This window comes from Theobroma cacao, chromosome 7, assembly GCF_053813885.1.
Source record: "Theobroma cacao isolate CCN51 chromosome 7, ASM5381388v1, whole genome shotgun sequence".
Lineage (NCBI taxonomy): Eukaryota > Viridiplantae > Streptophyta > Magnoliopsida > Malvales > Malvaceae > Theobroma > Theobroma cacao.
The window spans coordinates 449458-476174 of NC_142645.1; the positions used below are offsets into that span (position 1 = coordinate 449458).

At 38.1% G+C, this 26717-nt stretch overlaps 7 protein-coding genes across 12 annotated transcripts; 3 read left to right on the top strand and 4 right to left on the bottom strand.

Moving 5' to 3' along the window:
- Positions 1-791: 791 nt before the first annotated feature.
- LOC18593234 (farnesyl pyrophosphate synthase-like) lies at positions 792-4255 on the bottom strand. 2 transcript variants are annotated; one of them, XM_007020358.3, is made up of 13 exons: positions 4174-4255; positions 3854-3978; positions 3177-3201; positions 2965-3080; positions 2764-2850; positions 2466-2582; positions 2276-2364; positions 2122-2173; positions 1778-1873; positions 1617-1661; positions 1448-1537; positions 1288-1359; positions 792-1202 (listed from the first exon to the last, which is right to left on the bottom strand). In XM_007020358.3, exons 2-13 carry the CDS (start codon positions 3962-3964, stop codon positions 1074-1076), a joined length of 1029 nt encoding a protein of 342 aa, XP_007020420.3. In that variant the 5' UTR covers positions 3965-3978; positions 4174-4255; the 3' UTR covers positions 792-1073. The 2 variants fall into 2 exon arrangements, with proteins under 2 accessions (XP_007020420.3, XP_088664270.1); XM_088808144.1 differs by lacking the exon at positions 4174-4255 and having other exon boundaries at positions 3854-4134.
- Positions 4256-4912: 657 nt separating this feature from the next.
- LOC18593235 (E3 ubiquitin-protein ligase At4g11680) lies at positions 4913-7576 on the bottom strand. 2 transcript variants are annotated; one of them, XM_007020360.3, is made up of 3 exons: positions 6197-7576; positions 5550-5931; positions 4913-5451 (listed from the first exon to the last, which is right to left on the bottom strand). In XM_007020360.3, exons 1-3 carry the CDS (start codon positions 6697-6699, stop codon positions 5305-5307), a joined length of 1032 nt encoding a protein of 343 aa, XP_007020422.1. In that variant the 5' UTR covers positions 6700-7576; the 3' UTR covers positions 4913-5304. The 2 variants fall into 2 exon arrangements, with proteins under 2 accessions (XP_007020422.1, XP_017980744.1); XM_018125255.2 differs by having other exon boundaries at positions 5550-5940; positions 6197-7574.
- Positions 7577-9392: 1816 nt separating this feature from the next.
- On the top strand, positions 9393-11881 carry EMB2769 (Cwf15 / Cwc15 cell cycle control family protein). The gene is made up of 8 exons (XM_007020361.3): positions 9393-9527; positions 9934-10100; positions 10558-10661; positions 10778-10819; positions 10900-10987; positions 11113-11206; positions 11362-11462; positions 11574-11881. Exons 2-8 carry the CDS (start codon positions 9970-9972, stop codon positions 11695-11697), a joined length of 684 nt encoding a protein of 227 aa, XP_007020423.1. The 5' UTR covers positions 9393-9527; positions 9934-9969; the 3' UTR covers positions 11698-11881.
- Positions 11882-11919: 38 nt separating this feature from the next.
- On the bottom strand, positions 11920-14700 carry LOC18593237 (transmembrane protein C9orf5 protein). Its single transcript, XM_007020362.3, has 2 exons — positions 12696-14700; positions 11920-12381 (listed from the first exon to the last, which is right to left on the bottom strand). The coding sequence occupies exons 1-2, from the start codon at positions 14559-14561 to the stop codon at positions 12286-12288; spliced, it is 1962 nt and encodes a 653-aa protein (XP_007020424.3). The 5' UTR covers positions 14562-14700; the 3' UTR covers positions 11920-12285.
- A 997-nt stretch (positions 14701-15697) lies between these two features.
- ABCG26 (ABC-2 type transporter family protein) lies at positions 15698-18684 on the bottom strand. The gene is made up of 9 exons (XM_007020365.3): positions 18478-18684; positions 18091-18380; positions 17864-18019; positions 17589-17772; positions 17201-17479; positions 16813-17097; positions 16434-16718; positions 16221-16328; positions 15698-16112 (listed from the first exon to the last, which is right to left on the bottom strand). The coding sequence occupies exons 1-9, from the start codon at positions 18682-18684 to the stop codon at positions 15843-15845; spliced, it is 2064 nt and encodes a 687-aa protein (XP_007020427.3). The 3' UTR covers positions 15698-15842.
- Positions 18685-19105: 421 nt separating this feature from the next.
- Positions 19106-22288, top strand: LOC18593239 (coiled-coil protein). The gene is made up of 6 exons (XM_007020366.3): positions 19106-19424; positions 19907-20338; positions 20582-20805; positions 20988-21134; positions 21531-21755; positions 21890-22288. Exons 1-6 carry the CDS (start codon positions 19140-19142, stop codon positions 22050-22052), a joined length of 1476 nt encoding a protein of 491 aa, XP_007020428.3. The 5' UTR covers positions 19106-19139; the 3' UTR covers positions 22053-22288.
- Positions 22289-23562: 1274 nt separating this feature from the next.
- Positions 23563-26570, top strand: LOC18593240 (Nucleotide/sugar transporter family protein). 4 transcript variants are annotated; one of them, XM_088808342.1, is made up of 8 exons: positions 24023-24223; positions 24337-24460; positions 24700-24851; positions 25041-25249; positions 25333-25426; positions 25525-25691; positions 25779-25949; positions 26051-26570. In XM_088808342.1, the coding sequence occupies exons 2-8, from the start codon at positions 24409-24411 to the stop codon at positions 26331-26333; spliced, it is 1128 nt and encodes a 375-aa protein (XP_088664468.1). In that variant the 5' UTR covers positions 24023-24223; positions 24337-24408; the 3' UTR covers positions 26334-26570. The 4 variants fall into 4 exon arrangements, with proteins under 4 accessions (XP_017980568.1, XP_017980570.1, XP_088664468.1 ...); XM_018125079.2 differs by lacking the exons at positions 24023-24223; positions 24337-24460 and adding an exon at positions 23563-23801; XM_018125081.2 differs by lacking the exons at positions 24023-24223; positions 24337-24460 and adding an exon at positions 23844-23985.
- Positions 26571-26717: the final 147 nt, after the last annotated feature.

Below are 26717 nucleotides of genomic sequence, written 5' to 3' on the forward strand. Positions count from 1 at the left end.
TTTGCACTTGGAATGAGATCATGATCCAAAATTTTGATTCTTCTTAAACACCCATTACCTAAATAATCATGCAGATTTTGAATTCAAATCCGGGAACAAAAAGTATTCTTGTTGTGTTCTTGGAATGAGATCATGAATTAACAAGACCATTGTTGACAATAGCAGTTTGCACTTGGAATGTTATCACATCGAAAACTTTGATTCCTTCTAACAACCATTACCTCAATGATCGTGCAGGTTTTGAATTCAAATCCGAAAAAACAAAAACTTATACGTTTGAAGAGTCTAAAATGGATTGGAAGGAAAAGAAGAACGACAAGGGCTTGCTTACCTGATAATTGGGGAACCAAGGGAAGATCACCCCAAAGTTTCTTGAAAAGAAATAATCCTGGCTTGAGCCTGTTAAGAATGTTGTCAAGGAAATTAAGAGCCTGTAAAAATGGAGTATGGGTTTCTGATATGATTCAAAGGATGAATTAGAAAGATTTCATTTCCAATGGAGAAACAAGAATGTGACAGACAAAAAGAAAAGTTGTTTAAATTGCTAAAAACTTGCATTTTGGTTTCCTGTTGGTTGAGAACATGTGGTTAAACACCTAATCAGTAATTAATTTTCTAACCACTTATTTCTATATTTTGCATTCCACAATGGAATTTACTGACACATGCCTAGGATATATGCCAACAAACTCCCTCAGTAACATCCTAGGAGTTTTACATGCTATAAACCCATTTTTTGTCTGTCCAAGTTGGACAGACAGATGGGAATCCAATTCATGAGCATAAAATCATTTAGAACAAGAAATTTTCATAACATAATTCCAACACAAAGTTTTACTCAAATATAGTTTCCTGCAACAAGCAAATGGCAGGCATGTAGCTTTCCTCAAGCCCTCAGTTTTGCTACCAATCCCTAGAGATTTGCTAGCTACTCCATGTAAGAGACATCAGGATACCAGGTAAATTAGATACTTAGACATTTTATTCCCCCTACATTCAGATAATCTGAAACACTAAGTAGATCAGAACCACATAGTCTACTATGTTTGTCCTTTTGTTCTCTGCTGAAGTTTCTACTTCTTCCTCTGGTATATCTTCTTCCAGAATGACTTCAACACAGCTTGTATTGCTTTGCTTGGATGAGCCTCGATTGATTTCATTATATTCTCATGACACTGGTTCTCGTACTCCGTAAATACACTCTGCAAGTAACACCAGAAACAACTGTCAAAGAAATTTTGCAGGTTATGAATGGCGAAGCAGAAGCAGATGGAAGTAGGACAAAACCTGAAGATCCAGGACATTATAGAGCTCTTTCACTTTGTCAATACATGCTTTATCTGCTTGTCCGTAATTCTCCTGGCAATGAAATGTGTATAAATGGAGCAAGTCAGTAATGTTACAAAAGAAAGGAAATGATAACTCAGGAGTTGTGATTCCTGCTTACGGATAACAGTTTCTTTTGGTCCTCATTTGCACGTTCCAGAGCTTTTACAACCAACCAAGAGCACTTGAAGTCTTGAATATCAGTTCCATCCTAATAGAGAAGAAGACAATTAATTATTCAAACCCATTGCATTACCAGACAGCCATAGTAGCATAGCCCTGAAACTCACCTTGCCAATGACATTAGGATCACCAAAACAATCTAGATAATCATCCTACAAATTTAAAAGATTTATCAGCTAAAAAGCAGAAAAGAAAGATGTTTGCTTATTTAATAGCTGACAGAAGGTGCTTCCAAACAGGAAATCTAGCCTTGCAACTAATGGTTCACCTGTACTTGAAAAACGGTCCCAATTTCAATAAGGATATCCTTCACATCAGTATGATTGTCAAGATTCTCTCCTGCCATAAGCAATGCACAAGCAACCTGGTTGCATGGAGATATAAGAAGCAATGAAATGTCAAAGCAGATTAAACATATCCTGATATAAAACTGCAATTTTTAGATCATTTTTCCAAAAATATGGAAGAGTTATTGATGCAGTGAAATGACAACAGATGTGAAGCTAAATGCCTGTAAAATGAATGACCAAGATGTATGCTAGAAGCAAGCTCAAATGGCCATTGATAACACTATAAATTGCTTCACTTGAGGAACATAGAAAGTTTACTCACTGGAAGGTGAAATGAGTAATAAGCCGTCTTATATTGAACAATCCTGCGGTGACTGCAATGGGAACAAATCAGTTGATATGTTGAGAATGCAGAAAAGAATACTAATTTGCACTGAAGTTACATTAACTGCAACAATTTCAAAATAGTTCCTTACATTGACAATGAGTAATTTGATAGATCTTTCTTCCCAGGAATTGTGGTGATTAAGTCTATCATTTGGCCCGAGGCTGTTTGAAATTCAACCTAGAATCAAAATACAAGTTCAGATACACCAGTTGGGACCTGATTATATCAAAAGCCAAATGATCATCTGCGGTCTGCAGTAAGTTCAACAACAAACTCACCTCATTGAACAATTCTAGCAAATCCATGTAATAAGGCTTTCCTTTAAAGTGCTTCATGAGAATTCTGAAGATGTGGTTACGCAGAATTAACCCATCGTTGACAGCAATCAATCCAACCTATGATGAAACTTTCAGAAGTCAGAATTTCCATAAACATTCAGAAAGCTAGCCCCTCTGGTCTATCTCAAGTTTCTAACTCCTTTGACAGGAACAAAAATTGATCCCCAGAAAGTATAAAGGAAGTGACATGCTTTTATTGTAATACTAAGAAGGGAGGATCATTCTTGTTATGTCCTACATTTGGAAGCCTGAACCAGCATGGTTGACCTCTGCGCAGCTGAGAATTATCCGTAATATCATCAAGAACAAGAAAATATGCTTGGAACTGCACAAATAATGCTAAAAAGTCAGTTCCTGTACAGCAACAATGAAACAACTGTAGTGATTATTGATGGAAAATGAGGATCAATAAGAAAGTTTAGGTATCCTTTAGCCACACCCATTCAATGCACCAACCAAGGGCACATGCAAGAAAAAACTCCTCATCACTCAGCTCTTCTCCATCTTTCAAAAACTTGTAGCTGTCAATGACAGACAACCCTCGGTTCAGCTTTCCTGCCAACAAAAGAATCTGTAAGCATTCTTTAAAGAAAGATACAAAGCCTTTTTACTATGCGTTTTGAGGCCTTCAGAATAGTGATTAATCCACACCTCCAGGAACATTGTACTCCACCACCTGCAACAAAAGGAGAAAACAGAAAAATCACGATTTACAATTACGCGTAAGGAGAGATGGATGATGACAAATCCTGAAACTGAAACTAGTTAAAGCTCATAAGATCACACAATCTAATTGGGATAGATACACTTTAAACGCCAGAGTGCATACATAGGCACAAAAGTAGACAAATGGATGATGCAACAGTTCAATTGCAGGTTCATAATGCATAGTTAGCAGGCCTGGGTAAAATTTCAAGAATCAGCTGATAAACTTCAAAGTTCAGAGTAGTCATGTTTTTTCCATCTCAAAACCAAATATTCTACTCCCACATCTTTTTTTTCTTTTCACACAAACACCCCAACCTTCCAGGACTAACAAAGAATTCATCAAAAGCCTTACAATTCAGAATCAATGCAGACTTTTATCCAACTCCAAACACAAGTTCAAGCAAAAAGCACCTAACTTTACCCACAAAGAATGAAACTTTAACCGAGATTGAAACCAACAGCATGAAAACAAAGAAGCACGGAAAGTGCCTGCCCACCCTTGTAACTAAGAACAAGAAGAACCCAATACAAAACCATCCACAGCAAACGTAATTCACAAGGCAAAAACCTCACTACCAAAAGACAGGAGATAACAGAGAGACAGAGAGAATGGAACTTACACGATCAACCCATTGGCGAGAATCATCAGTGAATTCAAAAGCAGGGTCATTAAGAAGCTCTGATTTGAGCACAGAGAAGACCTCCTTAAACTTGTCTTTGATATCAACCATTTCTTCGCGTTTGCCTGCAAAGAGAGACCACAACTAAACTGAAAGATATGGTCGTTTACTATAACAACGGGGAACAAACAAAGTACTTATAAGACATGGATAGTGCATGTGGAACAGAAGGTGTTTGAGCAGAAAATGCCAGTGTCTGCAAAGAAAAACACTAAACACAAGGTTGTCGTTTCCTATCCTACAGTTTGGCATTTGCCTACCTCAAACTTTGCACTCTTCTGCCAAAGAATTTGACTTTCTCAGCCGCAAATTGCACTGACTCTGCCATGGTCTTGTTAAGGCTGCTTTATAACAGTAATAAAATGATTTACATGGTAACGCGTATTTGACTCAATGATTAGTACAGGATTTGTTTACTTAAAAGAGCAGATTCGGATACGCATTTGACTCAATAATTAATACATGATTTTTTACTTAAAAGAGCAGATTCGAACGCGTATTTGATCCAATAATTAGTATATGATTTTTTACTTAATAGAGGAGATTCGGACGCGTATTTATTAATATATGAAAGATAAATTTGAATTTACTTTCTAAAATAAAATGATTCAACCACATATTTAATTTGATAATCAATGTATAATTTCTTACTCAGCAAGTAAATAGTACTTAACCCTATAGTGTAGCATGTACGACTTCAATTACCAACATTTTGATAGTCTCTTCCTTGCTAACAGGCTAATAGGCCATCCCATCTGCATTTTTCAACTCATAAGAAGAACTTTGATTTCACTAACCTACTGCTTAATTTGACCAATGATATAGCCCACATACTTAGTATTAATTTCTGGTCCAACCCACAACTGTTTCAGCACTCAAAAGTCAGAATCAAGATTGATTTCCATGGTATTAACAATGGACCTTGTTATTCTGGCCCAAGTTTAATGGTCAAAACACTTCCATTACTCACAACTCACAAGCAGTAAACACTACAGAAAATTGAGACTGATATAATGAAGAAGTAGATTAGCTACTTTACATGCATTATTTTTACAGCAGGGGTTTGGAAAAGTTATACACATAGAAAGTGTGGGTATTGATTTCGAGAGGAGAAATGGGTTCTGCTGCCATTAGGAAGCAAAATTTGCCATTCTTTCTGCTATACATATTTCTCAGAAACAGTATGCTTTCAGTATATGGCCTTTTTTTTTTTTTGTGTATGGTTTTTGGTTACTGGTGAGCACCACTGTACAAACAAGAAAACTCACTCTAGTAACCTTTTGTAAATACAAATAAATCACACCATGGGGAATCAAGGACGAAAGTTGGAAGGGAAAAAGGAAAAAAAAATTGAGGAAGAAAGAGCTTCTGCAGCTGTGGTCTTTGCTTTCTTATCTCTCAAGTTCTTGTTTGCAAAGAGGACAGCAAGAAATAATCCGAAGCCACTGATCCACACATTTGAGGTGAAATATGTGGGAACATGGCAACTGCCTCACCTCTTCCTTGTCTTTGTACTTGGCCAGGCAAATGCAGCATTCCTGTCGGATTCAACCCCCCGGGAAAACAAGGAAAAAGATTAGCCTGCAAGATTACTGTAAAGAGCATTGAGCATTGGTTATGGTATACTATGACTTACTGGATCTTCATTTGCGAGGCTTGCATTGCAGTCTGAATCATGGTCAAGCTCCAAGTTGGTGTTGATTTCTTTATATCTCCAACTAGGCAGCCTGGAGATCTGATCATCAGATGCCCCCCTGTCATTGGAACCCATGTTCATGTTGTATCCTAGGAGGCTGCTGATAAGTGGCACACAGCAACATAGAAGCAGGAACAGCAGGAACGGGAAAGAGTAGCTGAGAGCATTCCATGCTAGCAATGAGATACAGAGAACATGAAGATTCGGAGCTCGGTGGAAGGATCCAAAGCGAGAATCAAACACCCAAACATTTCCCATCACAAACCATATTGCAAAGAACAGCTCTAGCGAGGTCCGGCATTTGTTCATCAGATGTGAGCTCCTGAACATACTATATCTCAATTAATAGCCATTACAAGGAAGTTGACTAGTTGAAATCTTGTCATCAATCACAATTTGCAGTAACTTTGGATTAACCAGATATGATCAGAACCTTTCCTACTTGATTTATTTTCTTGGGTTTCAACATATTCTTCCATAACTAACATACAGAGGTTGTCACCATGAACAACAGCAATGCAAAACTGAAACAAGTGGTGTAAATAAGATTTGATCTAGATGGACTTAGAACTGGGAAAAAAGCTTACCTTGATTCTTCATTTGCCCGCTGTTGTTCCACGTCAGAAAGGCCAAAACCATCTCCTTGAGTTATGTAAAGATGGTGGTAACGACCATAAAGAAGTAACAAGCTGAGGAGACAACCAATGTCATAGCCAACAATCCATATCCTCATAGGCCAAACAGGCCTCTCCTTCTTTGAAATGGCCAAAGTGAATGTTGTGATGCTTATTTGAATCACCAAAGCTAAGAACTCCAGCATCATCCAAGTGCTTGAATTGAAAGGGTTCGACCCAAGATCGGATCTTGAACCATTTTGGTAGTGGAAAACTCTTCTTAAGAAGGTAAACCACCTTGCTCTGGATATCCTCATCGCCATTCTTATCAAGAGTGAAGAAGGGGGAGCACGAGGAGACCTGTTTCGGGCACCTGCAGCCATTCTATCTTCTCCTCCAGGAGGATTCGATGAATATGAAACTGCAGTGCTTGAATTACACAACGAATCCGGTTGAAAAGAGTAACGGGTGTTCATGATTCCAACTCCAAAACCAATCAATGTTTCCAACACCAAATCTTTTCTGTCTTTTCCTTTTCTTGTTTAAATGGTACTAACAACTACTTTTGATTCCTCAGCAGCAGAAATCTTATGAAACTGATGATCACAAATATCATGCTGGGAATTATATCAGCAAGACTTCCATGTGCAGATAACAATCATGACAATTGTAAGTGAGGTAGAAGAGAAACAAATACCAGAAAGTTTAGGCAGTAGCCAAACTGTTGAATTGAGAAGCTTGTGTATTTGCAGTTCTAACTCTTAAGGCTCCCATAGCCAACTGCAGGCAGAAATCCCACCAATTAAGACTCCTAAAAAATCAATTCTCCAGGCACAAACCAACTTCTAAAAACTGTCACAACCTGTACTTTACAAAGCACAAGTTTTTGGCGCCCACTTGCCAGCTATGGTCCCTCAATTGAAGAGCTTTACCATCAAACCAAACTAATAAAGAACCTCACTTTTACAAGAGCTGTAAAACAGAGGTGGGTATTTATGAATATAGGATATTGTATGAACAAATATCCAATAAGCTGAAGTAGATATAGGAGTTGAGAAGCAGATATAACAGAGAAGATGGTAGTGGGGGAATACGACCGGAAGGTGGAAGTTGGGTCTCGGATGGTGACCAAGAATCAACTGAAAAAACCCTTTGCTTTGATTCCAAGTGAATAGAAAGAGAGAAGAGGGAAACTTGGAGGGAAGCTAACCTTTGGCCTAACTTCCCTGAGGTTTTTGTTTCTTAAGTAAGCAAAGCTGAGACAGCAACTGCTTCTTCAACTGCAAATCTGCTTCCCCCCTATCTGTCTCTCTTCCTTATAGAGAATTAGGACAAAAGCAAAGATATTTTCTTCATATTTTAACTTGAGTTAATCACACTTAAACCCTTTGATTGACTCCATATATATATTCTTATTCATGTAAAATGTTTTGAATTATGGCGGGTACAGTGGTTGTGACAATTCTAACTTTTTTTGGTTGTGGGCGGTTGGCCACCTAATCCAACCAAGTTGTTTCCAAATTATAGTTTTTTGTTAAAAGGATCATGACTTTATAAACTTTTTTGGGTTATTATTTAGCAATAAACTCCACCAATACTTCTCCCCATTTAATTTGGTTACCAGAATTGATTTTACTCATGAACATTACATGAAACATCTGAATTGTTGATCTTGGTTGGCCATGCAAACTGTTGCAGGAAAAGGATTTGGTGAACAGATGATTAAAGCTTAAAACCTTAGCAACCTCTAGAGATGTACTTGTTTGCTTCTTCAAAGAGTCTAATAGGAATTTTGGGGTTTAAACTTATAATCAATCTGCTTGGCCCAAAGCCAAGGTGCCTTGTTTGATCTTCCAACTGATTCTCCACACATAAAAGCCTTTTGATTCTTTTATTAATTTTTTTCTGGATAATAATAATTGTGATGGCTCTTTTCATTATGTCACTGATCAATGCATCCATGGGAGCCCACAGGGTAGATGATCTATTACCAGAAGAGACAAGTGGGAACTTTGACCACCACCATGTTTTGTTCAAATCAATTCTGAGTCTGCAACTGGTACTAGAACTATAAACTTCTGCAGGCAAGATCAAGTTGGTCCTCCAAATCTGAGTAGGTGGTCTTTAGGTAAGGTTTCTTCCATTGATTTGTTCTCCAAACTCTCATTAAGATGAAACCCAAGTTTCTTTTTCTCTCTCATAATCAAAAGCTGTCCAAATTATTTGGAAAGAACATAAAACAATGTTTAATGAATTGGTCAATGTTCAACACTGTCAGTGATATGGTTACAAGGAGTCAACAAGAAGTTTGGGTTTAAAACTTGTGATTCTCACTTTGACATGCAATCTGACCCTGGTAGCTACCAATTGACAGCAACATGCATCACATTCCAGGGTTTTTCTTACCAGGGCCATGTGTTCCATTGTTAGGCAAGGGTCACATTTCAGACATGAAATCTCTTATTATTTTATTAAATCCGATAAAAAAGAAACTTCTAGCAAGTTTTCCAAGCAAGGCTTTCTTGAATAAGAAAATCAAAGAGAAAGAACCCTTGGTTCTTACTCAAATTGATTTACAAGGATTAACACAAGTTGAAGGTTCAACTCTTGGAGAGAGGTGGAGGGTCATTCCTTTATTGATTGAAAACTCATGTAGGTCCATGGCCAAAAATGGGACTGGGATGATGGGATATGCCCTTGTCCTTTGTCATTACATATGCCTATTTGTCACCATTTCCTTGATATGAAACTTTTATTAAATAAATTTGAGGTGGTACCATCACTTCTTCCATCTCTTAATGTTTGTTCTTCTTTCATTGTCATGAAAATTAAAACAAAAAAAAAATTAATTTTAATATATTTTATATAAAAATTTGATTTCTTTATAATATAATTGTTTGATATTTTTTAATATAAAAAATCATGATAAATAAATTTATAATATAAAAAAAAGGCATTTTGAGACATCCCGAAAAGGAAAGATAAACAAAGGAAATATTTTATTAATATTAATATCAAAAATATTTTATTAATATTAATAAAAAAATATTTTGGGCTTGTAAGTGGGCTTGGGAAACTCTTTCAAGTCCATGAATTAAAGCATAGAAATTTAATTGGGTCGGGCCTGAAAATTTAGACCCAAACCTATTGTTTAGACGGGTCAAGCTACCCGGTTTAAGATCCTAATCGGATCCGATTGCATATATTTTTATTACCGGAAAGGTCCGAGCGTTATTTCTCTCTCCTTGTTCGTCGCTCTGTCGATTTCCCAAATCCAATCGAATTCGTTTCAGGATCAAACAAGGTAAAACCCTAATTTTCCTTGATCTTATTAGTTTTATTGTTTTCGTTTGCTTTGAATTGCTTTAATTGCCGGAACTTGTGAACTTTGTTCTTCAATTTTTTGTTTTTAAATTTCTTTCTGTTTGGCCGCTGAGAAATTAAAGAGAGTTGAAAAGAAAAAAAAAGTCGGTTTTTTTACTTTAAAGTTTTATTTTTTCCGTCATTGGGTATGCAGAAATTTATTTAATGAGTTTGGGTTTCGTGCTAGGGTTTTTTATTTCCTTTTCTTTATTGCGGCTCTAGCTCCCTTTAATCCTTCGATTGGATTTGCTATTTATACTGGCATCCTTGCCAGCCCTTGTACGGTTTTTTTTTTGTCCCTTCCCTTGCCAGATTGGTGTTATAAGAATATCTGTTGAATTGGGCAGGTTAAGGTTATTTGCTGATAATTTCTTGAAGGAGACATGACAACTGCTGCTAGACCCACATGGGTACCTGCCAAAGGTGGGAATGAACAAGGTGGTACTCGGATTTTTGGCCCGTCTCAGAAGTACTCTTCGAGGGACCTTGCTTCCCATACTTCACTAAAGCCTAGGTGAGTCTTTTGTGACTTCTTAATAATGTATGTATAGGTGAACCATGTGCATAAGTTTTAGGGTATTAAAGCATGTTTTCGGTAATGTTGTTACCTTTGGTTTTCTGCTCAATTTAATGTATAATGTGTTTTAGGGTATTGAAGCATGTTTTTTGGTTATGTTGTTACCTTTGGTTTGCTGCTCAATTTAATGCACAATGTATTTTAGGGTATTAAAGCATGTTTTCGGTTATGTTGTTACCTTTGGTTTTCTGCTCAATTTAATGTATAATGTATGGAGACAGGAAGTGATGATTCTGACTCGAAAATAAATCTGGTTTGTTCATTGAAGATGTATTGTTATTTTGGTGTGGTTCTTATTGCACCTTTACGATGTTGAACTAATGTGTCTACAAGACTTGATTTTGGATTATATGCGAGTTTATTAATCTGTTTGTTTTGGATATGTGAAATGCAGAAAGGATGGGCAGGACACTCAGGATGAGTTGCAGAAGAGAAACCTCCGTGATGAGCTTGAAGAGCGTGAACGAAGGCACTTCTCATCAAAGGACAAGTCCTATGGTAATAAAATGATACTAGCTGTTGTTCATATATTGCATGAATTCTTTTATTCTATTACTATGGTTGATGTAAAATTTCAATACTTCTATTCCTAATTTGCGAGTATATTGTTGCAGATGACAGAGATCGTAGGAAGGGTAGCCATCTTCTTTTGGAAGGTGAATTGCCAACTTGACAATTCCATTATCAAGTTAATTAGCTCTTGAAGCACTTTACTAACCAGATAAGTCACTTGTAGGGGCAAAGAGGGAGGCTGAGGACCGAATTGTTCCACGCAGTGTTGATGCTGATGATTCTGATGTGGAAGTCGAAAGTGACAATGAAAGGTTCTATTCCTTGCCTTTATCCCTGCTTTAATGCTGGCACAATTAATTACATTGATGGTTGAATTCTTGAAATTTTGAGGGTGGTTTAGAAGGCTGTTCTAACATATGGTACATAATTGTGTTAGTGATGATGACGATGATGACGAGGATGATGAAGAAGCTCTGTTGGCTGAGCTTGAACGAATAAAGAAAGAGAAGGCAGAGGAGAAACTCCGTAAGGTAAACACTATATCATCCAATGATATATCATCTCATTTGCTGTATTATTCTAGAGCTTCTGACTGTTAGATAACTTCTTGTGAATTCTATAGCTGTAGAATGTATTGTTTAAGTCATTTCATTAGTAACGATAGATATGCCTTATGATCATGCAGGAAAAACTAGAGCAAGAAGAACAGCTAAAAGCCAAGGAAGCTGAGCTTCTTCGAGGAAATCCACTGCTCAATAATCCAACATCTTTTGGTGTAAAAAGAAGGTGAGTGAGTGGCTTGAAAGATCATACTTCCTGCAAGTGTTATTTAAGTTAACCCTGGCATTCTAAACGAGCTAAATTCTTCCCTAATTTGATTGTTTTTATGTGGTCCAGGTGGGACGACGATGTGGTTTTTAAGAACCAGGCCCGTGGTGAAACCAAGACCCAAAAGCGCTTCATCAATGACACCGTAAGGAATGACTTCCACAGGAAATTCCTGCAGAGATATATGAAGTAATTCACTTGAATGCCCAAGCAATTAGGGAATTAAGTGAAACTTTTCATAGTTTGTAAAATGTGATGTTCAGTGTCAAACATATATCTCCAATGGTTTGCTGTTTGCCATATAGTAATGGATATGGCACTGATAAATGTATTTCTTGAATTGGTTAAGACTTTTCAATGACTGCCTTTACTTTTCATAGACTTTCCTCTTTGGTGTTTCTTTCATTGTACAAAGTGGAATTCAAAGAATGAAAATTAGGAAAGAATTAGAAATACTCTCAACTCAAACATTGGCCTCACAGGCTCTTACATTGTTAAATACAGGAAAAATGTACAGTTCTTTGTGAACAAACTGCTACACACAAAACAGAATACATAACAAATACCATCTGTTCCTTGAGAGAAGATGACCAATGTGGCAATGTCCTAGTCCAATCTGAATAAGAATTATTATAAATAAATAAAAATTGAATAAACGCAAGCCTGAAGGTTGAAGCATTGTTGAACTGGCAAAAGAATTGTCCTTGGAACAACTGTTTCTGTTAATATACATAAGCTTCTCCACATGGAAACAAACCAGTGGAAGGAGATGGCATTGTTTCTAGTCTTGTTTCTTTGGTTCTTCCAGGACAAATTCAGCATATAGATCCTTCAAAGCAATTACAACTGTGGTGATCAAGGGGCCCATAATTGCTCCCTGTTGGAAGGAGAGAACCATTCAAAACTCAATGGCCAACATAGAAAACAATAATGCATCAAGAAGAAACAGAGGAGAGCTGCATGAGAAACTGTTTTGAAAGGATGGAAAACAACCAAAATCATAGTATTTCATGTAACTAGGAACCCTTTTACATAGATTATCTATTCAGTTTACATCTAAGGTGAATGTCACTTCAGAATTGTTTGATGAAGGGATGAAAAAGCTCACATTGTGCAATTTTGGGAGAGCAAATGAAGGTTAAAAAGATCGGGAAAGGTAAAACACAAGGAAATCTATTGTTAAAAAGTTACCTCAATTGCAGAAGGGAACAATGTCATTCCACCAATGATGCTAAGCGCTGTTAGATATGCACTGTAACCAGGTATATCCTCCTGAATTTCAGACGTGCCGTAATCCATAAGAAAAATATGAATAATGGAGAAGGTCAAAGCTAGTATGTATCTACTTTCCAGTAGCAGCTGTGTAGCTGCAGGAATTGTTGCAAACCAAGGTGGAAAGATTGGCAGCAAGGGGCTGATGAAAGCAAGCACGGTTGACATGTACACAAAGTGTATTTTGTACAGTCTAAAGAGAAGCCATGTAAGACACCCTTGAAAAAATGCAATCTCAGCTGTAGCCAAAAGCACACCAGATATAGCATTATCAAGAACTTCAACACATCTAAACCTAGCCGATTTTGAGATTGGAATCATGGACATCACTTGTTCTGTTACCCCACCGGATTCTGATGTGATAAGGTAATATAGAACCCAAAAGAACACCATCATCTGAGATACAAAATTGAAGACCTCAGCAGCTCCTGAGATGATGGAATTGCCAACGACGAGCATGATTTTGGCACCTCCACCTAAAACAGATGCACCACTTGCAAACACCTGTTTTGAAACATCTGCCCCTTTAACAGCAAACCCTTTAGCCTTCTCAACCAAATCCTCCCGTGTGATTATCAATTCTCTGAAAATTGCAGCAACTTCTGTGTAGATTTGTCCCCATTCTCGATTGCTAACCCTCTTCCTCAAATTCAAAAGCTTCTCTGTGTAAGGAGAAGGGGTCATCAAAGCTGTTGATTCTGCTGATGAACTAGTCTGAGAAGTTATAACAAAATGCTTAATTCCTGTCACAAACTCTGTCATGTTATACTGCATTGCCAGACTATCAATCTGCTCAGACACAGTCTCATAGATTTGTGAAGTGTACTGGTCCACCATTCCAGGGACATCATTCTCTTCCATCCACTTTTTAACACCAATCCTCTCAGCATAATTACTCTCTTCCACATGAGCTTTCACTGAAATCACAGCATCTTTTCCCTCAACACCAATCTTGTATGAGAAGAATGTAGCTCCAGCAAAGAACCCCACAATCATACCAATCATCAATCCAATAGCCACAATGGTATTCAACCTTTTCAATATCCCACGCGTGAAATACGCACTAATTGCACTTCTCCTGAAACTAGTACTCCTAAATGATGAAACAGCAGACAATGTAGAGTCCACATTTTTAGTGCTAATCATGAATCCCAACACAATTATTACCAATGACCCAACACCACCAATTCTCTCATAGGCAACCACGAACACAGCAAAAGACACTAACCACCTAACTAACTTAGAAAATCCACTTCTCTTACGCCTTGAAAGAGTAGATTTTGGTCTTTTAAGAAAGACCCTCAAACAAACATCCTTAATATCAACAAGGGTACCTATAAAAGCCTTAAAGACAGCAACAGGAACGGCAAGAACAGTCTCAGTGAGGCCTAGTTTCAGAGGTTCACGCCAGAATCCCACAAGGGTCTCTTGTATACCTCTCAAAGGAATCGAACACAAGATTGCCCATTGAATTGGCCTAAGATACTCTTGCAAAAGCTTGCAAATTCCATATAAAATGAATATGGTGAAGGCAAGACCAGCATGAGCCATGGCTATGTAAAGGGCCAACCGTACCTGGGGATCACCCGAGAGGCTGTTTTTGTGATCTGGGTCGGTGGAGTTCGGCGCCATGGGTGGCGCGTCGGCTTGGTTTGGAGGCGCGTCGCTTTTGCCTGGTGCTGGGGAAGGCTTCCTTATCGATGCAGATCGGAACATGTCCTGCCATGGAAGAGTTGTGAAGCTTGTTTTCGTTTCTGGTTCACTTGAATATGGAACTAACTCCATTTCCGGGACAGTTTTGTACACAGAAAAGATCGGGTCTTTCCAGAAGAGAGAGAGAGACAGACAGATAAAAGCAGGCTCCTTTAGAAAGAGAAAGACAAGGACGATGACCAATCAGGAACTGACACTGAAGCAACGATTAGATAGAACAAGATTTATTCTGTTAAAGGATGGCAAGAGAAGAGAGAGAAATACAATGACAGAGAGAGAGAGAGCAGCTGGCAGTTTTATTTTACGGTGTCAGTGACTTTTTTGACTACAACTATATTTAGGTTCCATGAATGATTGGAAGGGCTTTGTGGGGATTGTATCAATGTATATGTATGTACCAAAATGCAAAAGTTCATAGGTCTTTTTTGTGTCATGTAATGGCCTTCATGACCTGTATTTGCATTGCATGTGTCCCACACTTCTGCCATAACTTTCCTTCTTATCTCCTTTGTTAGAAGAAAAGTGGGTTATTATTTTCTTAATCAGGAAGTTCCATATAGCAGAAGGAAAAGTGGGTTATCATTTTCTTAATCAAAACATGTTGCATGTTTGTAGATTCTTTCATCACAAGTATACAGTCAACAGGGATGTATGTACAGAGATATGTGCAAATTCTTTAACCAAAGATAGTAATTTTATCCAATTTTCTTTTACAGAAAACTGATGAAGCAGGATGGCTGTAAATGACAGATACTTGTTCACTTTTTAAGCCAAAGAAAGTAGAGTTAAAGTAGTCAGGGAGGGGAATCTAATCAACCAGCATGCATTTGAGATCAGTAGGAGAGGAAAGTGCAATTTTAGTGGAGAACAGGCGTGCTAGGAAATCATAGGATTGTCGTTTTCCGGTTTGTACTGATATCTTCCTTGTTCCCTGCATTTCAGTCTGGTCTAGCACTTTTAGAGGTGAGGTCATCCTTCAATGGATATTTTTATAATGGTTTCTGCTGGGTCACTAGAATCAATGTCAGCCATCAGATAACATGGAATGCAATGTGGCAGACATCCAAAACACCTATGGCCCACAACTATTGGTGTTTAAGTTCATATGCATGAAACTTTTTCTACAGTTAAACTTATTTTTAACTGACAATAAATCCCTTAATCAAAGGCCCAAGGATTCCAAGTGAAAAGTTACTGACAGGATTACTTTTAGAATCCTTGTTAATCCTTAACTACAAGTTCCTGCATTCCTTTTCTTTTGTTGAACGAAAAGCTAGGAATGCAAAAGATTACAGCAAGCGGTTACTCAAAGGCCCCTCAAACATCTCCATTGTCAGCAATTGTGGAATCTGCTCAAAGATGACACCCATTTATTCTCTTGTGCAGGCAAAAGTAAGCACACAGGCGGTAGCCGAGTGCCATGGCAAGTAAAACCCATACTTCTTGCAAGCCACCATCAAGGTTAACTGTGTCAAATGAAGGTGAATTCTGCAGAGTCTTGCAGCCACCTTTGCTTTGACATTCATATAACTGATCTCCAGAGTATTGCACTTTCAACAGAAGCCTAAAGCCATAGTACATAAAGGATAAGTACTTCATCCACTGCATAAATTTTGGTATGTGCTGCAAACAAAACAACATTCTATATATCTTAGTCATCTTATCACAGCTGCAATTTTTTGTTTTTCAATGAAGACTTGAAAGCAAATTATAATAGCAGTCTTGTGGTACCTGAACGTAGTAACCTCCTGTGAGGAGAAACAACATCAATATTAAAGAGGCAATCATCCCAGCCCTTTTAATACTCAAAACTGCAGCTCCGAATAGCTCTCCTGCCCCCTAATTTTTTGATTTGGGTAATGAAGATTTCATTAGTTTAGTAAGACTACAAGAAGAACTTTCTACTTCTAATAAAAGCCTAATATCTGGGAGTGCTCGACTTACTTGGCTTATAACAGCTATCAACAAGATGGTAAACAATGTCAGGAAGAAGCAAGGGACGGTTCTCTTAAAGCCAGCCATGAAGTACAAAATCAACATGAAAAATGTAGGATAGAAAACATGTGCCACCATGTCACAAAGAGTGCTGCATGCATAGTATACACTTAATCTGTACATGTCTGCTTTCCTTTCTTTCACCAAATAGACCTTTTCGAAAGGAAAAACATATACTGCTCCAAATAGTGATGAAGATGTCCAGAAAATGCAGATGTAGAACAGCAGACCAACCTGAAATAAAGAGTGGGGATAAAGCAATTTATACATATTGCCTGAATAATGTAATGGATTAATGATTTAATATACTGAGGAGATGGAATGTTACTTGATCCCTCAGCTGAGCCTCGGTTGCAGCACTGGATTTCCACCAAAGAAGGCCTAGCAAGACTGCAACTCCTACTGATTGTACTAGTCTTAGCTTATCAAAGTAATCCCTCCGCCTCTCTCGAAAGGTTCTCTTAGATATTATCATGAACTGTTCCCACCAAGTCATTGTCCAGTCTTTCTTAACTTGAACAGCGAGTCTAAGATGCTCTGGTGCCTTGGTACATTGATGACTCTCTTCCTTTTCTTTTGGCTCCAAAAGAGTTTTGTATTTGAGTTGAAGATACTAATATAATGTAAAGACAAAACAATGTTTGAGTTGGAGAAAATGAAACAAAGAAAGAGATCAAACAAGTAACTAAATTGTTAGAGTCTAAAAGCAATTATACTTTGATTACAGCCCCGTCAGAATCAGCAGTTCCTTGAGATGCCACTAAATCTTCAGGGAGAGTTATGTCATTCACTTGGCCAGTTGCTAAATCGAGCAAGAACTCCGCTGGATTCATTGCTATTTCGGGGATGAATCTCAAAGATGAAAAATACTCCATGGACTCTCTTGCCTTCCCACAGTAAACAGGGTAGCCTTCTGATATCAACAGAAGTTTGTCAAACATGTGAAACATTCTGCTGGATGGCTGGTGAATTGTTGTGATAACAGTTCTCCCTGCCTGTAGACCATAAAGCACAATCTCGACTCATTTTTTTTTATGGGAACGTGTAGTATTTTGTAGATATTTTGGTCAAATGATGGATTATACATGCACCAACTTGGGATACCTTTGCAACTCCTTGAAGAATTTGAATAAGTTTATTGGCTGAGGTGGAATCAAGACCTGAGGTTGGTTCATCAAGCAGCAACAATGAAGGATCAACAAGAATTTCATAGCCAATACTAGTTCTTTTTCTTTCTCCTCCTGATATTCCCTTGACCAATCCTCCCCCAATTCTTGTGTGACGACATCTGTAGTTCATGCAACAGATCAATTAGAATGCGGTAAGTCATAATCTTCCATCTGAAAGCTCTCCAGATTACTCCTATGTGGTACATATACCTTTCAAGACCTAGCTCCTTCATAATCATCTCTACTTTTGCATACTTCTGTTGCAGGCTCATGTCACTAGGAAGTCTCAGGAATGCAGAAAAAACTAAGGTTTCTTCCACTGTTAGTTGAGGGAGCAATATGTCATCCTGCGTCACAAATCCAATCCTGCGAAAGAAGGAACACTTTGAAATCCATTGAATGACAGAAAATAAAAGCTTCTGTTAAAATTGGCTAACCTTCGCTTAAGAGCCGGATTGTAAGGAATGTCATTGTATGTTATACTTCCTTTAACATTATCTGTCAATCTTCCTCCTATTATCTTTAACAAGGTTGTTTTGCCACTACCTGAAGGACCCATCAGAGCAAGGACTTCACCAGGGCCAGTGCTGCCAGTTATACCCTTCAGGATCTCCTTGTATTTATCTTGCTCCAAGTTCAGCTGCGAGGCTACCTTTGACACTACTGCCTTCACTGGGTTGATGCAGGCTGCTTGCCCATTTGTAACCTTATACTCCACATCTTCAAACTTCATTGTGAATATAAGACAAACAAGATCATGAAAACTGTTGTTTACAACAAACAAAAGAAAAGAAAGAAGATCAACTAGAAAACCTGATTACTACCTTCAGAAAGATTGGGAGTGGGTGATCTTTATTAGCATACACAGTGTAGTCCTCTATGTCGATCCCTGAGTACCTGTTTCTAAGGTAAGCCTGAGACATGAACTCTATGTTATGACCAAAACCATTGCTTCCTGCAATCTGCATAGAACCCATTGTTGGAGGTGACAATGGCATGTCCTGAATTTCACCCTCTTTTCCAGTTTCCATGTTTAAAGACAATTCCCTAGAATCTTAGTTATAGCTTGTGTATATATGTTGGGGGTGGTAAGTCAAGTGAATCAACTGTGATGAACCAAATGCTTGCCTATATATTGAGGAAGAGTGTTGGCTGGTAAGCCACATGCTTTCCATTCCATGCCTGGCCTTGTTTTATCTACCATAGCCAGCAGAACATGCCAAGAATATGAATTGCTTTATGTCTTTTTTCTTTTTTTTTACTTATTTATTTATTCAACCAAGATTGCAACTTTACAGGAAGTAACATGTTGCAAATACTATGTTAACAGTTACCCAGAGTTGTAACCGAGTCAAACCAAACGACGACGTTGCTGCTTCCTCCGTCAAAACGACAGAGTACGGGTTTTCTTGAGATGCCATTTGCCCTCCTTTCTCTTTCTAAAAAAAGGGGGTCAAGCTTTTCTCTTTCTCCTTTTCCAACAGCAATGGAAGGGTCTCAAGAAATTACGCTCGACTCTTTGGGGCGCTTCGGGGTTTCGATCCCAGAAAACGTTTCGTCGTTTAACGACTTAACTCCGACGACGCTGATTTCCATCTGTTGCCAATCACTTAACCTCCTTGGAAACATCAAAGACGAATATGGAAACGACATGTCGTTTCCCAGTTCAGTTGAAGATTCTGTCTCAATGGATGACAAGTTCGGGATCTGTTCGGACATCTCATTGGCTTTTAAGAATCTGGGTTATGTTGGTGACATGAACTATTCCAAGGTAGTGTACTTCTTATAACTTCAAAAAGATTACATTTTTTCTTTTTTTTTATTTATGTGAAATTTGGAGCTGAATTTAAGATTGGGTTGGTTTATTTTTGTTGATTTTAAGGTAAAGTTATAAAATTTTCGATCTTACAGTTTGAATTTCTTGTTGGTTTTGATGGCTTTAGCTGAAAGATGTTAACTTTATAGCTGAATTGATTTGTGAAGCTGAATTATGCCCTGAAAAGGGAAACTTTCTTTAGCTTAATCCAGATTTATAGCTGTAATTCACATTAGGAGTGAAGTAATATTTGTTTTCTCAGGTGGTATTCAGATCGTTAATATCTCACAGTAGCATAACTTAAAGCTCATAGTTGTGGAGAAACTATGTTGTTTAACCTTTCTGCATCTTCTTTCTTTTCTTTTGATTCTGGTTGTTGCTATACTTATTGTTCTGAAATTATGCTTAGAACAAATTATATGTGTTGCTTACGGCAGTTCTTGTATCCATCAGAGGAGGACTCGTATATGTTGGTAAGGTTTTTGGTGGAGAGGTTTTCAGGTTCATCTGAAGCTGTCAAGTTTTCTGCCAAAGGGAATGTTGGTATGAGACAGAATAACTTTGAGAAAATTTCAGAGTACTTTGCTCAGGAGCCCAATAATGAAGAAGTAGATCTAAATCTTCAAAAAGTTGAAGCCATCTTGAAAGATCTTAGAGTAGATGAATTGTTGGAATCATCCAGCCTCAAGACAGATGATGCACCTGTAGCTGTCAATGACCCCCTTAGGGTGCATGATATGCCACAGACTGAGTTATTTAGTGAGTCAACTGCAGAAGTTGTGGAATCAAGAAGTGGTGCATCTGAAAATGAAGAAACTGCAGATCAGAAAGACGATGAACATGTTTCAACTTCTCACAAAGAGTCCAAGGTGCATTTGTTTGACTAATCTAAATTTTAAGTACATATTGGCTTCAATTAGGTGCTGCATCCCTATAGTTTATAACATCAGCAGTAAAGCAGGTCTTAAATTTGGATATGGAAGCCACAAAATAATTTACAAGTGTATTATACATTTCCTTTTATTTAGAAAGATAGGTCTTAACAGGATTAAAAACAAGAAAATATTTATTGTTCTGTGTATGCGTATATCTGATATCCATTGTTTAACCAGATACAATATGAAGCAGAAAACTTGCTATCTCAAGAAAAGGTGCTGAAGGAGGAACTAGGTGTAAGTGCTTTACAAGTGCAGCATCTTGAGGAAGAATTTGGATTGTGGAAGGCAGCCGCGGATATGGCATTTGATGAAAGCCATCCTATGGAGTTTTTCCTGGAGCAGCTTAACAAGCAAGTTGATGCCAAAAAGCATAATATTGGGGAATTGGAGTCCCAGTGGTATAATAACATCATTCACAATAATCTTTTTGTGCTTTTCATGGTCTCCCTTTTCATTATGCATGGAAATTGATGCAAGTTAGTACTAAGAAAGATTCCCAAATATGCAATCACAAGAAGAGTCCAATATTGAAACAGAATACCAGCAGCGGTGTCAACTTGGCTTCTTTTTTCCTCTGCAGGGATGCTTTCCGGAACCCTCTTGAACAGAAAAAGAGAAGTTTGGAGGAATGTCTATACGCAAACAATCCAGGGGCTCAAGAGAAACTCCAAAAGTTGAGAGACATTGAGCTGGATATGCAGTTTACCTTATCTGAAATTAGGAAAAGGTAGGTTATTGGAACCAAAGTATAGTATCTGTATATATTTGAACTTTGTTGTCGTTACCAAGAATAAAAAACAAATCTCGAGGATAATTTTATCATTGCTTTTGTCTGCAAGATGAAGCAGTGTAATCTTTGTCATTTCCAGCTGTAGGGTCTACCACCTTCTAAGAAATCTCCTCTTCTACTGGAATCCTATGCATATCTTGTAATCAAACTGGAGCTATTTGATGATGTCTCTAATTTTATTACAGACTTGATAGTTTGCAGTAAAAATGTTACAAGAGAAATGAGCTAGGTTTTGCCGCCCGAATGTTTACTCACTGTCATATGATTCAGCTTTTACACAATCCATAACTTAGTCTGCCTTGTCTTATAGTTTATATCTTGTTGATTCTATAGGGAGGAGGAACACTTAGAACTTTCAGCAGACCTCAGGAAGCAGCCCAAAGTGGCATCTAGGAGATCCTATACTGAGAGGATAAAGGAGATCACAAAGAACAGTGGCAAACTAGACACTGACATAGAACTCATCTTAAGAGAAACTAGGGAGCTTCAGTTAGAAAGCAATTCCCTTCAGGAACGCCTTCATCGCACCTATGCTGTTGTCGATGAAATTGTCTTCAGGTATGAACTGACTGCTATTGCAGCTCTTATCTTACTCTCCTTTCCCATCATTGCAGCCTTACCGAAGGTGACATAGTAAATGAAAGTGAAACTATATGCTGTTTTATCCTTAAAAGGTTAATGTTTATATGCAGGGAAGCAAAGAAAAACCCTGTTGGGCGACAGGCTTATAGGCTGCTCACTAGCATACATGAAAGCTTTGAGCAAATCTCTGAGAAAATTCTCTCCACTGATAGAATTCGAAGAGAAATGGCTGACCATGAAAAGAAACTAGCAGCCATGGCTTCCCGAAGCTAAAATGTAGACAAGGTACAAGCTGATCTTGATGCCATTGTGAAGGAAAATGAGTACCTGGGGCAGTAACTTTATGACAATTGAACCTATTTCTCGACACTAGAATCCATTCTTTTTACTGAAGGTGTATATTGTCTTTACTTGGTTGTAACTATACTTGAGTTTTGGAATTCAGACACAGAAAGTTGTAATCATCATAAAATTTGAACAACAAAATTGCAACTGTGGCCATTATTGTACCCTTTGTTTGTCTTCTTTAGTTTTGTACTAAATTCTAATATATTTGTTAAACAAGTTGGAATCGAAAAACAGTGAGGCCACCGGCCTGGTTGAAACTGTATCATATTCCTCATGCACATCTAAATTATTGGTAATTTTAGCCCATTTTTCAATGGAAGAGCTGTTTGATCGAGATTGAGGAGTGCCATTTGCAACATTCATTCAAAGGGTATTGATTTCTGTTGGTCTAGCTTGTCCTAGACTTGTTCCTTGTGGAAAGTGTCTTGGAAACAATTCTTTCTGCAGAATTCACATCAATCTACTATTGGTATTTTAAGACATTCAATAACATTTCAAGCTTAGTTAACCAAATCATATACTAATTAACATGAACAATAGTGTCAAAATCCAGTCACATCAGTTTTTCTGCATGTTTTCCGAATTTATGGAATCAGAGATGCGTACAAGTTTGGGATGCGTATATTTGCAGCATGGATGTTGCACCAGGTAGGCCTTGCCTTGGTTGTTGAATGAAAGAGTGGGGACAGACAGAAACCTTACCTTTACCTTCCATTGTTGAAACATCAATTTTATTCAATTGGATTCTTGAAATGGAAGCATATCACTTTCATTCAACATCTGTTTGTTATTGGCCATCCACCAATTACCAGTCCATTAAATACCATGTCATCCAGGGGTACGATACTAAATAGTGGGCAAAGCCTAAAAGGCAAAAGCCCCACAATTTCCATCATCCTCTGGCCTCTTCCAGGCCATTTCGCTCTCTGTTAAAGGATCAACTACCACCCATGAATATGCATCTGGAGTAGTTAAAAGAAACAAGGTTTTTAACAATGAATGAATCCAACCCATGAAAATTCTGAGCTTGCAATTTACACAAGCAATGTGGCATCAAAACCAATAGAGTTGCCTCCATATCCTGGACAGCTACACCATGGGATTGTTATTGGCTCATTTCCAGAGAGTACTTAACGGTACTAGATGCACATAGATTGACTGTTTCTTGTCTAAAAACAAATTTAATAAATGATGTTTCCTTAACTTCTCCGGAAACCCATATCAGATCATGAAAAATGAAACATGTATGTACCATCATTGGGGTCTTTTTCAGTAAGACATTCTGACATGTGGCAAGATGGTATCATTCTATTGTTAGGTGCGTGCTCATAGCGATATCTCATCTTATAATTCAAATTTCAATTATCAGTAACTAACTTTAGTAGGACACTTGTCCATGTCAATATAAACTCTTTGTTGTATAGTTCAAAAAAAGCTTCATTTATCTTCCTCTGATTTATTATACAAAGCACAGTTTTTGGTTTTTCCACCTTCATCTGATTCTGTGTTTTGGTAATGGGGTTCGTGTGTTAGATATCATTGTTAATCCATTTTGATAATATGTGAACCAAAACAGTTGCAGTTTCTGTGTTGGCATGGGGTGGTTAGATTCCCTATTAGGTACAGAGGGAAGAAAGTTTATGAAACGGAAAGACAGTGATGCAGGTGAAGCAGGTTTGTCTGAATCCTTAAAGCTACACTGTCATATTCATGTTTCATTCTTCATAGACAAGATGTTTTGGTTCATGATTTTGACTTGGCTGCATTATGATTATGTTTTTTTCTTCCTGTAAACATTGCCTGAGAGGTGGTTAACATTGATCTCCTTCATTTTATTCAATGTCTGCCATGGAAATGGGTATTTTTCTTTCCTTGATTTCTGCTATACCTTCTGCATTTTTGACTTCATTGATCATGTTCTTTCTGTCTTTTGTCATGAAACATTTTGGGGTGATTAAAAAATCCATGCAGCCGGTTGGAGACAAAAGGGATTTGCTTATATGCTTGTAATTAATTAACAATTACTTGATCTTGACCCTCCTATGTGCCGCCTTCCCTACCTGGTCTCCTATTGGCTTCCATAGAAGTTTTCTCAGGTCCCTTTCTCAAAAAAACATGCCCATTTTCTCTGTTTTCCAAGTGATTTATCTTGTCATGAACTGCTACTCCAAAGTAATTATGCAGCCTCAGTTTTGATTGTTCGTTTCAGTGATTCATATCCTTATTACTGGTTCATCTTTTGGAATAAGGAATTATCTCCTGGTCGCGGGGATTTAACCTTATGTGGTTCAGGAAAACAATGAATGTTTTACTTCTGCTAAATGGTCTGAAAGGTAGCCTTATCTGCTCCTACTAATTTGCCAGAAGAGTTGCTCTTATTCCTAGATCATGTTATTTTCCCATTTTGAGACCTGGATTAAGATCTTAATACATTTTTGGGGCTCTGATCAATCAATCACCCAAGTCCTGAAAGGCTGAAGCATTTTCTCCATTCAAAATGTTCATTTGTTGAGTTCTCAATCTGCTAAATATTCTCTCTTATCTTTAACTTGGGAAAATTCTATTTTTCCAGGTAGAGCATTGGAAGAGCTCAGAGGCTCCCTCTACAATGAGCTTAGAACTTCAGAAGGAGCCAAGCGCCAACAGCAACAATTTTGTGGACCTGTGGTTGCAATGTCCTTCAATTTCGTGGTTGCTGTTGGGATTATTCTCACAAACAAATTAGTTAGTTCCCCTATCTGGTTTTTTCATACATGTGCTGTCATGTTCATTTTAGAATATTAAGCAGTGTGCATAAGTTCTTGATGGAATGTCTAGCAGGCTGAAGAACCCTCTGCTGTTTTCGTTTTAGACTTTATAATACTTTGCAAGATGTTCAATAAGCGTCTTATACAAGTCAAATCTTGCTTTCAGGTGATGGGGAGAGTTGGATTCAATTTCCCAATCTTCCTAACCTTAATACATTACTCCACAGCATGGATCTTACTAGCATTTTTCAAGGCATTGGCTTTGCTTCCAGTTTCCCCTCCCTCTAAAACTACTCCTTCTTCTTCCCTCTTCTCCTTGGGTGCTATAATGGCTTTTGCCTCAGGCCTCGCTAATACCAGCCTGAAGTATAACAGGTCTGCTAACCCAGATTTGAATCAGCTTTCTGAAATACTAACTGTCATTACTCCTGTTTCCTCACCATTCAGCTCATGTGCAGTGTTGGTTTCTACCAAATGGCTAAAATCGCAGTCACTCCTACCATTGTTCTTGCAGAATTCATTCTCTTCAGGAAAACCATTTCTTTCAAGAAGGTGAGTAGGCAATCCTCCAAGGACTCCCTTCAATTCTTTCCAGTTATTTGTGAAGAATCTACTGAGTTCATGCTTCATTCCCTTCAATCATTTTTCAGGTCTTGGCTCTAGCAGTGGTCTCGGCAGGTGTAGCAGTAGCCACTGTAACAGATTTAGAGTTCAACCTTTTCGGTGCATGTATTGCCATTGCTTGGATAATCCCAAGCGCCATAAACAAAATCCTCTGGTCTAACTTACAACAACAGGCCAACTGGACAGCACTTGCGTAGGTTACAAGTAACTGCCATGTTTTTTTCTTACTGTTACATTAAACAACAAAAATGATCCACTGAGAAAATTCCCCGAGTGGCAGGCTGATGTGGAAGACAACCCCGATCACAATTTTCTTCCTACTAGCCCTGATGCCATGGTTGGATCCACCAGGAGTGCTGTTGTTCGAATGGGATCTAAACAACTCAACTGCTGTTCTCATCTCAGCTCTACTCGGTTTCCTCCTACAATGGTCTGGTGCGCTGGCTTTAGGGTGAGTGCAGAACCAAGTTTCAGACACCATTCTTTTCTGTTTTTTATTTTTTTCTGCTGGTTTGAAGCAACTAATGGCAGGCTCCATGTTTTTTCTTGTAGAGCAACATCTGCAACCTCTCATGTCGTGTTGGGACAATTCAAAACCTGTGTGATACTTCTCGGAGGGTACCTGCTTTTGAATTCGGATCCAGGGCTTGTGAGCCTTTGTGGAGCTGTTTCTGCTCTCTGTGGAATGTCGGTTTACACATCACTGAACTTGAAAGAGTCGAATGACAGTTCAAGCAAGCAGCTTCCAATGCAGAATCCTCCACCAAGAGCCAATATCAGTGACAATGTCAGTGTCAGTGAAGACTCAACAGTAACAAATACTAATGTTGTGTAAAAATGTAGATAAAAGGAGGAGGAGGAAGACAACACTACAAAGGAATGGGGGAAAGACTTCAAAACAGAAAAAGGGCAAAACAAGTCAGCAACATATTTCCCCACCAGACATCACCCTGATAAACCTGAGACGCCTTCAATATTTACACTCCAAAAGGCAGGCCAGAGTTTCACCCTCCCCAAAGTTCCTCCATGTGTTTCTACGTTGCATCCTTGCAAGATTATAACAGTTCTGTAATTAGTGTTCCAAATTATCGGTGCATATTCAGTATTTAACAGTTATAAACCCATAGTGCACTGCAGTCCTCACCCAAAAACACCATCAGTTCAAAAGAGCCTGAAAACAGAGCTAATCAACACAAAAAGGAACCACAGCTGGCTAAAA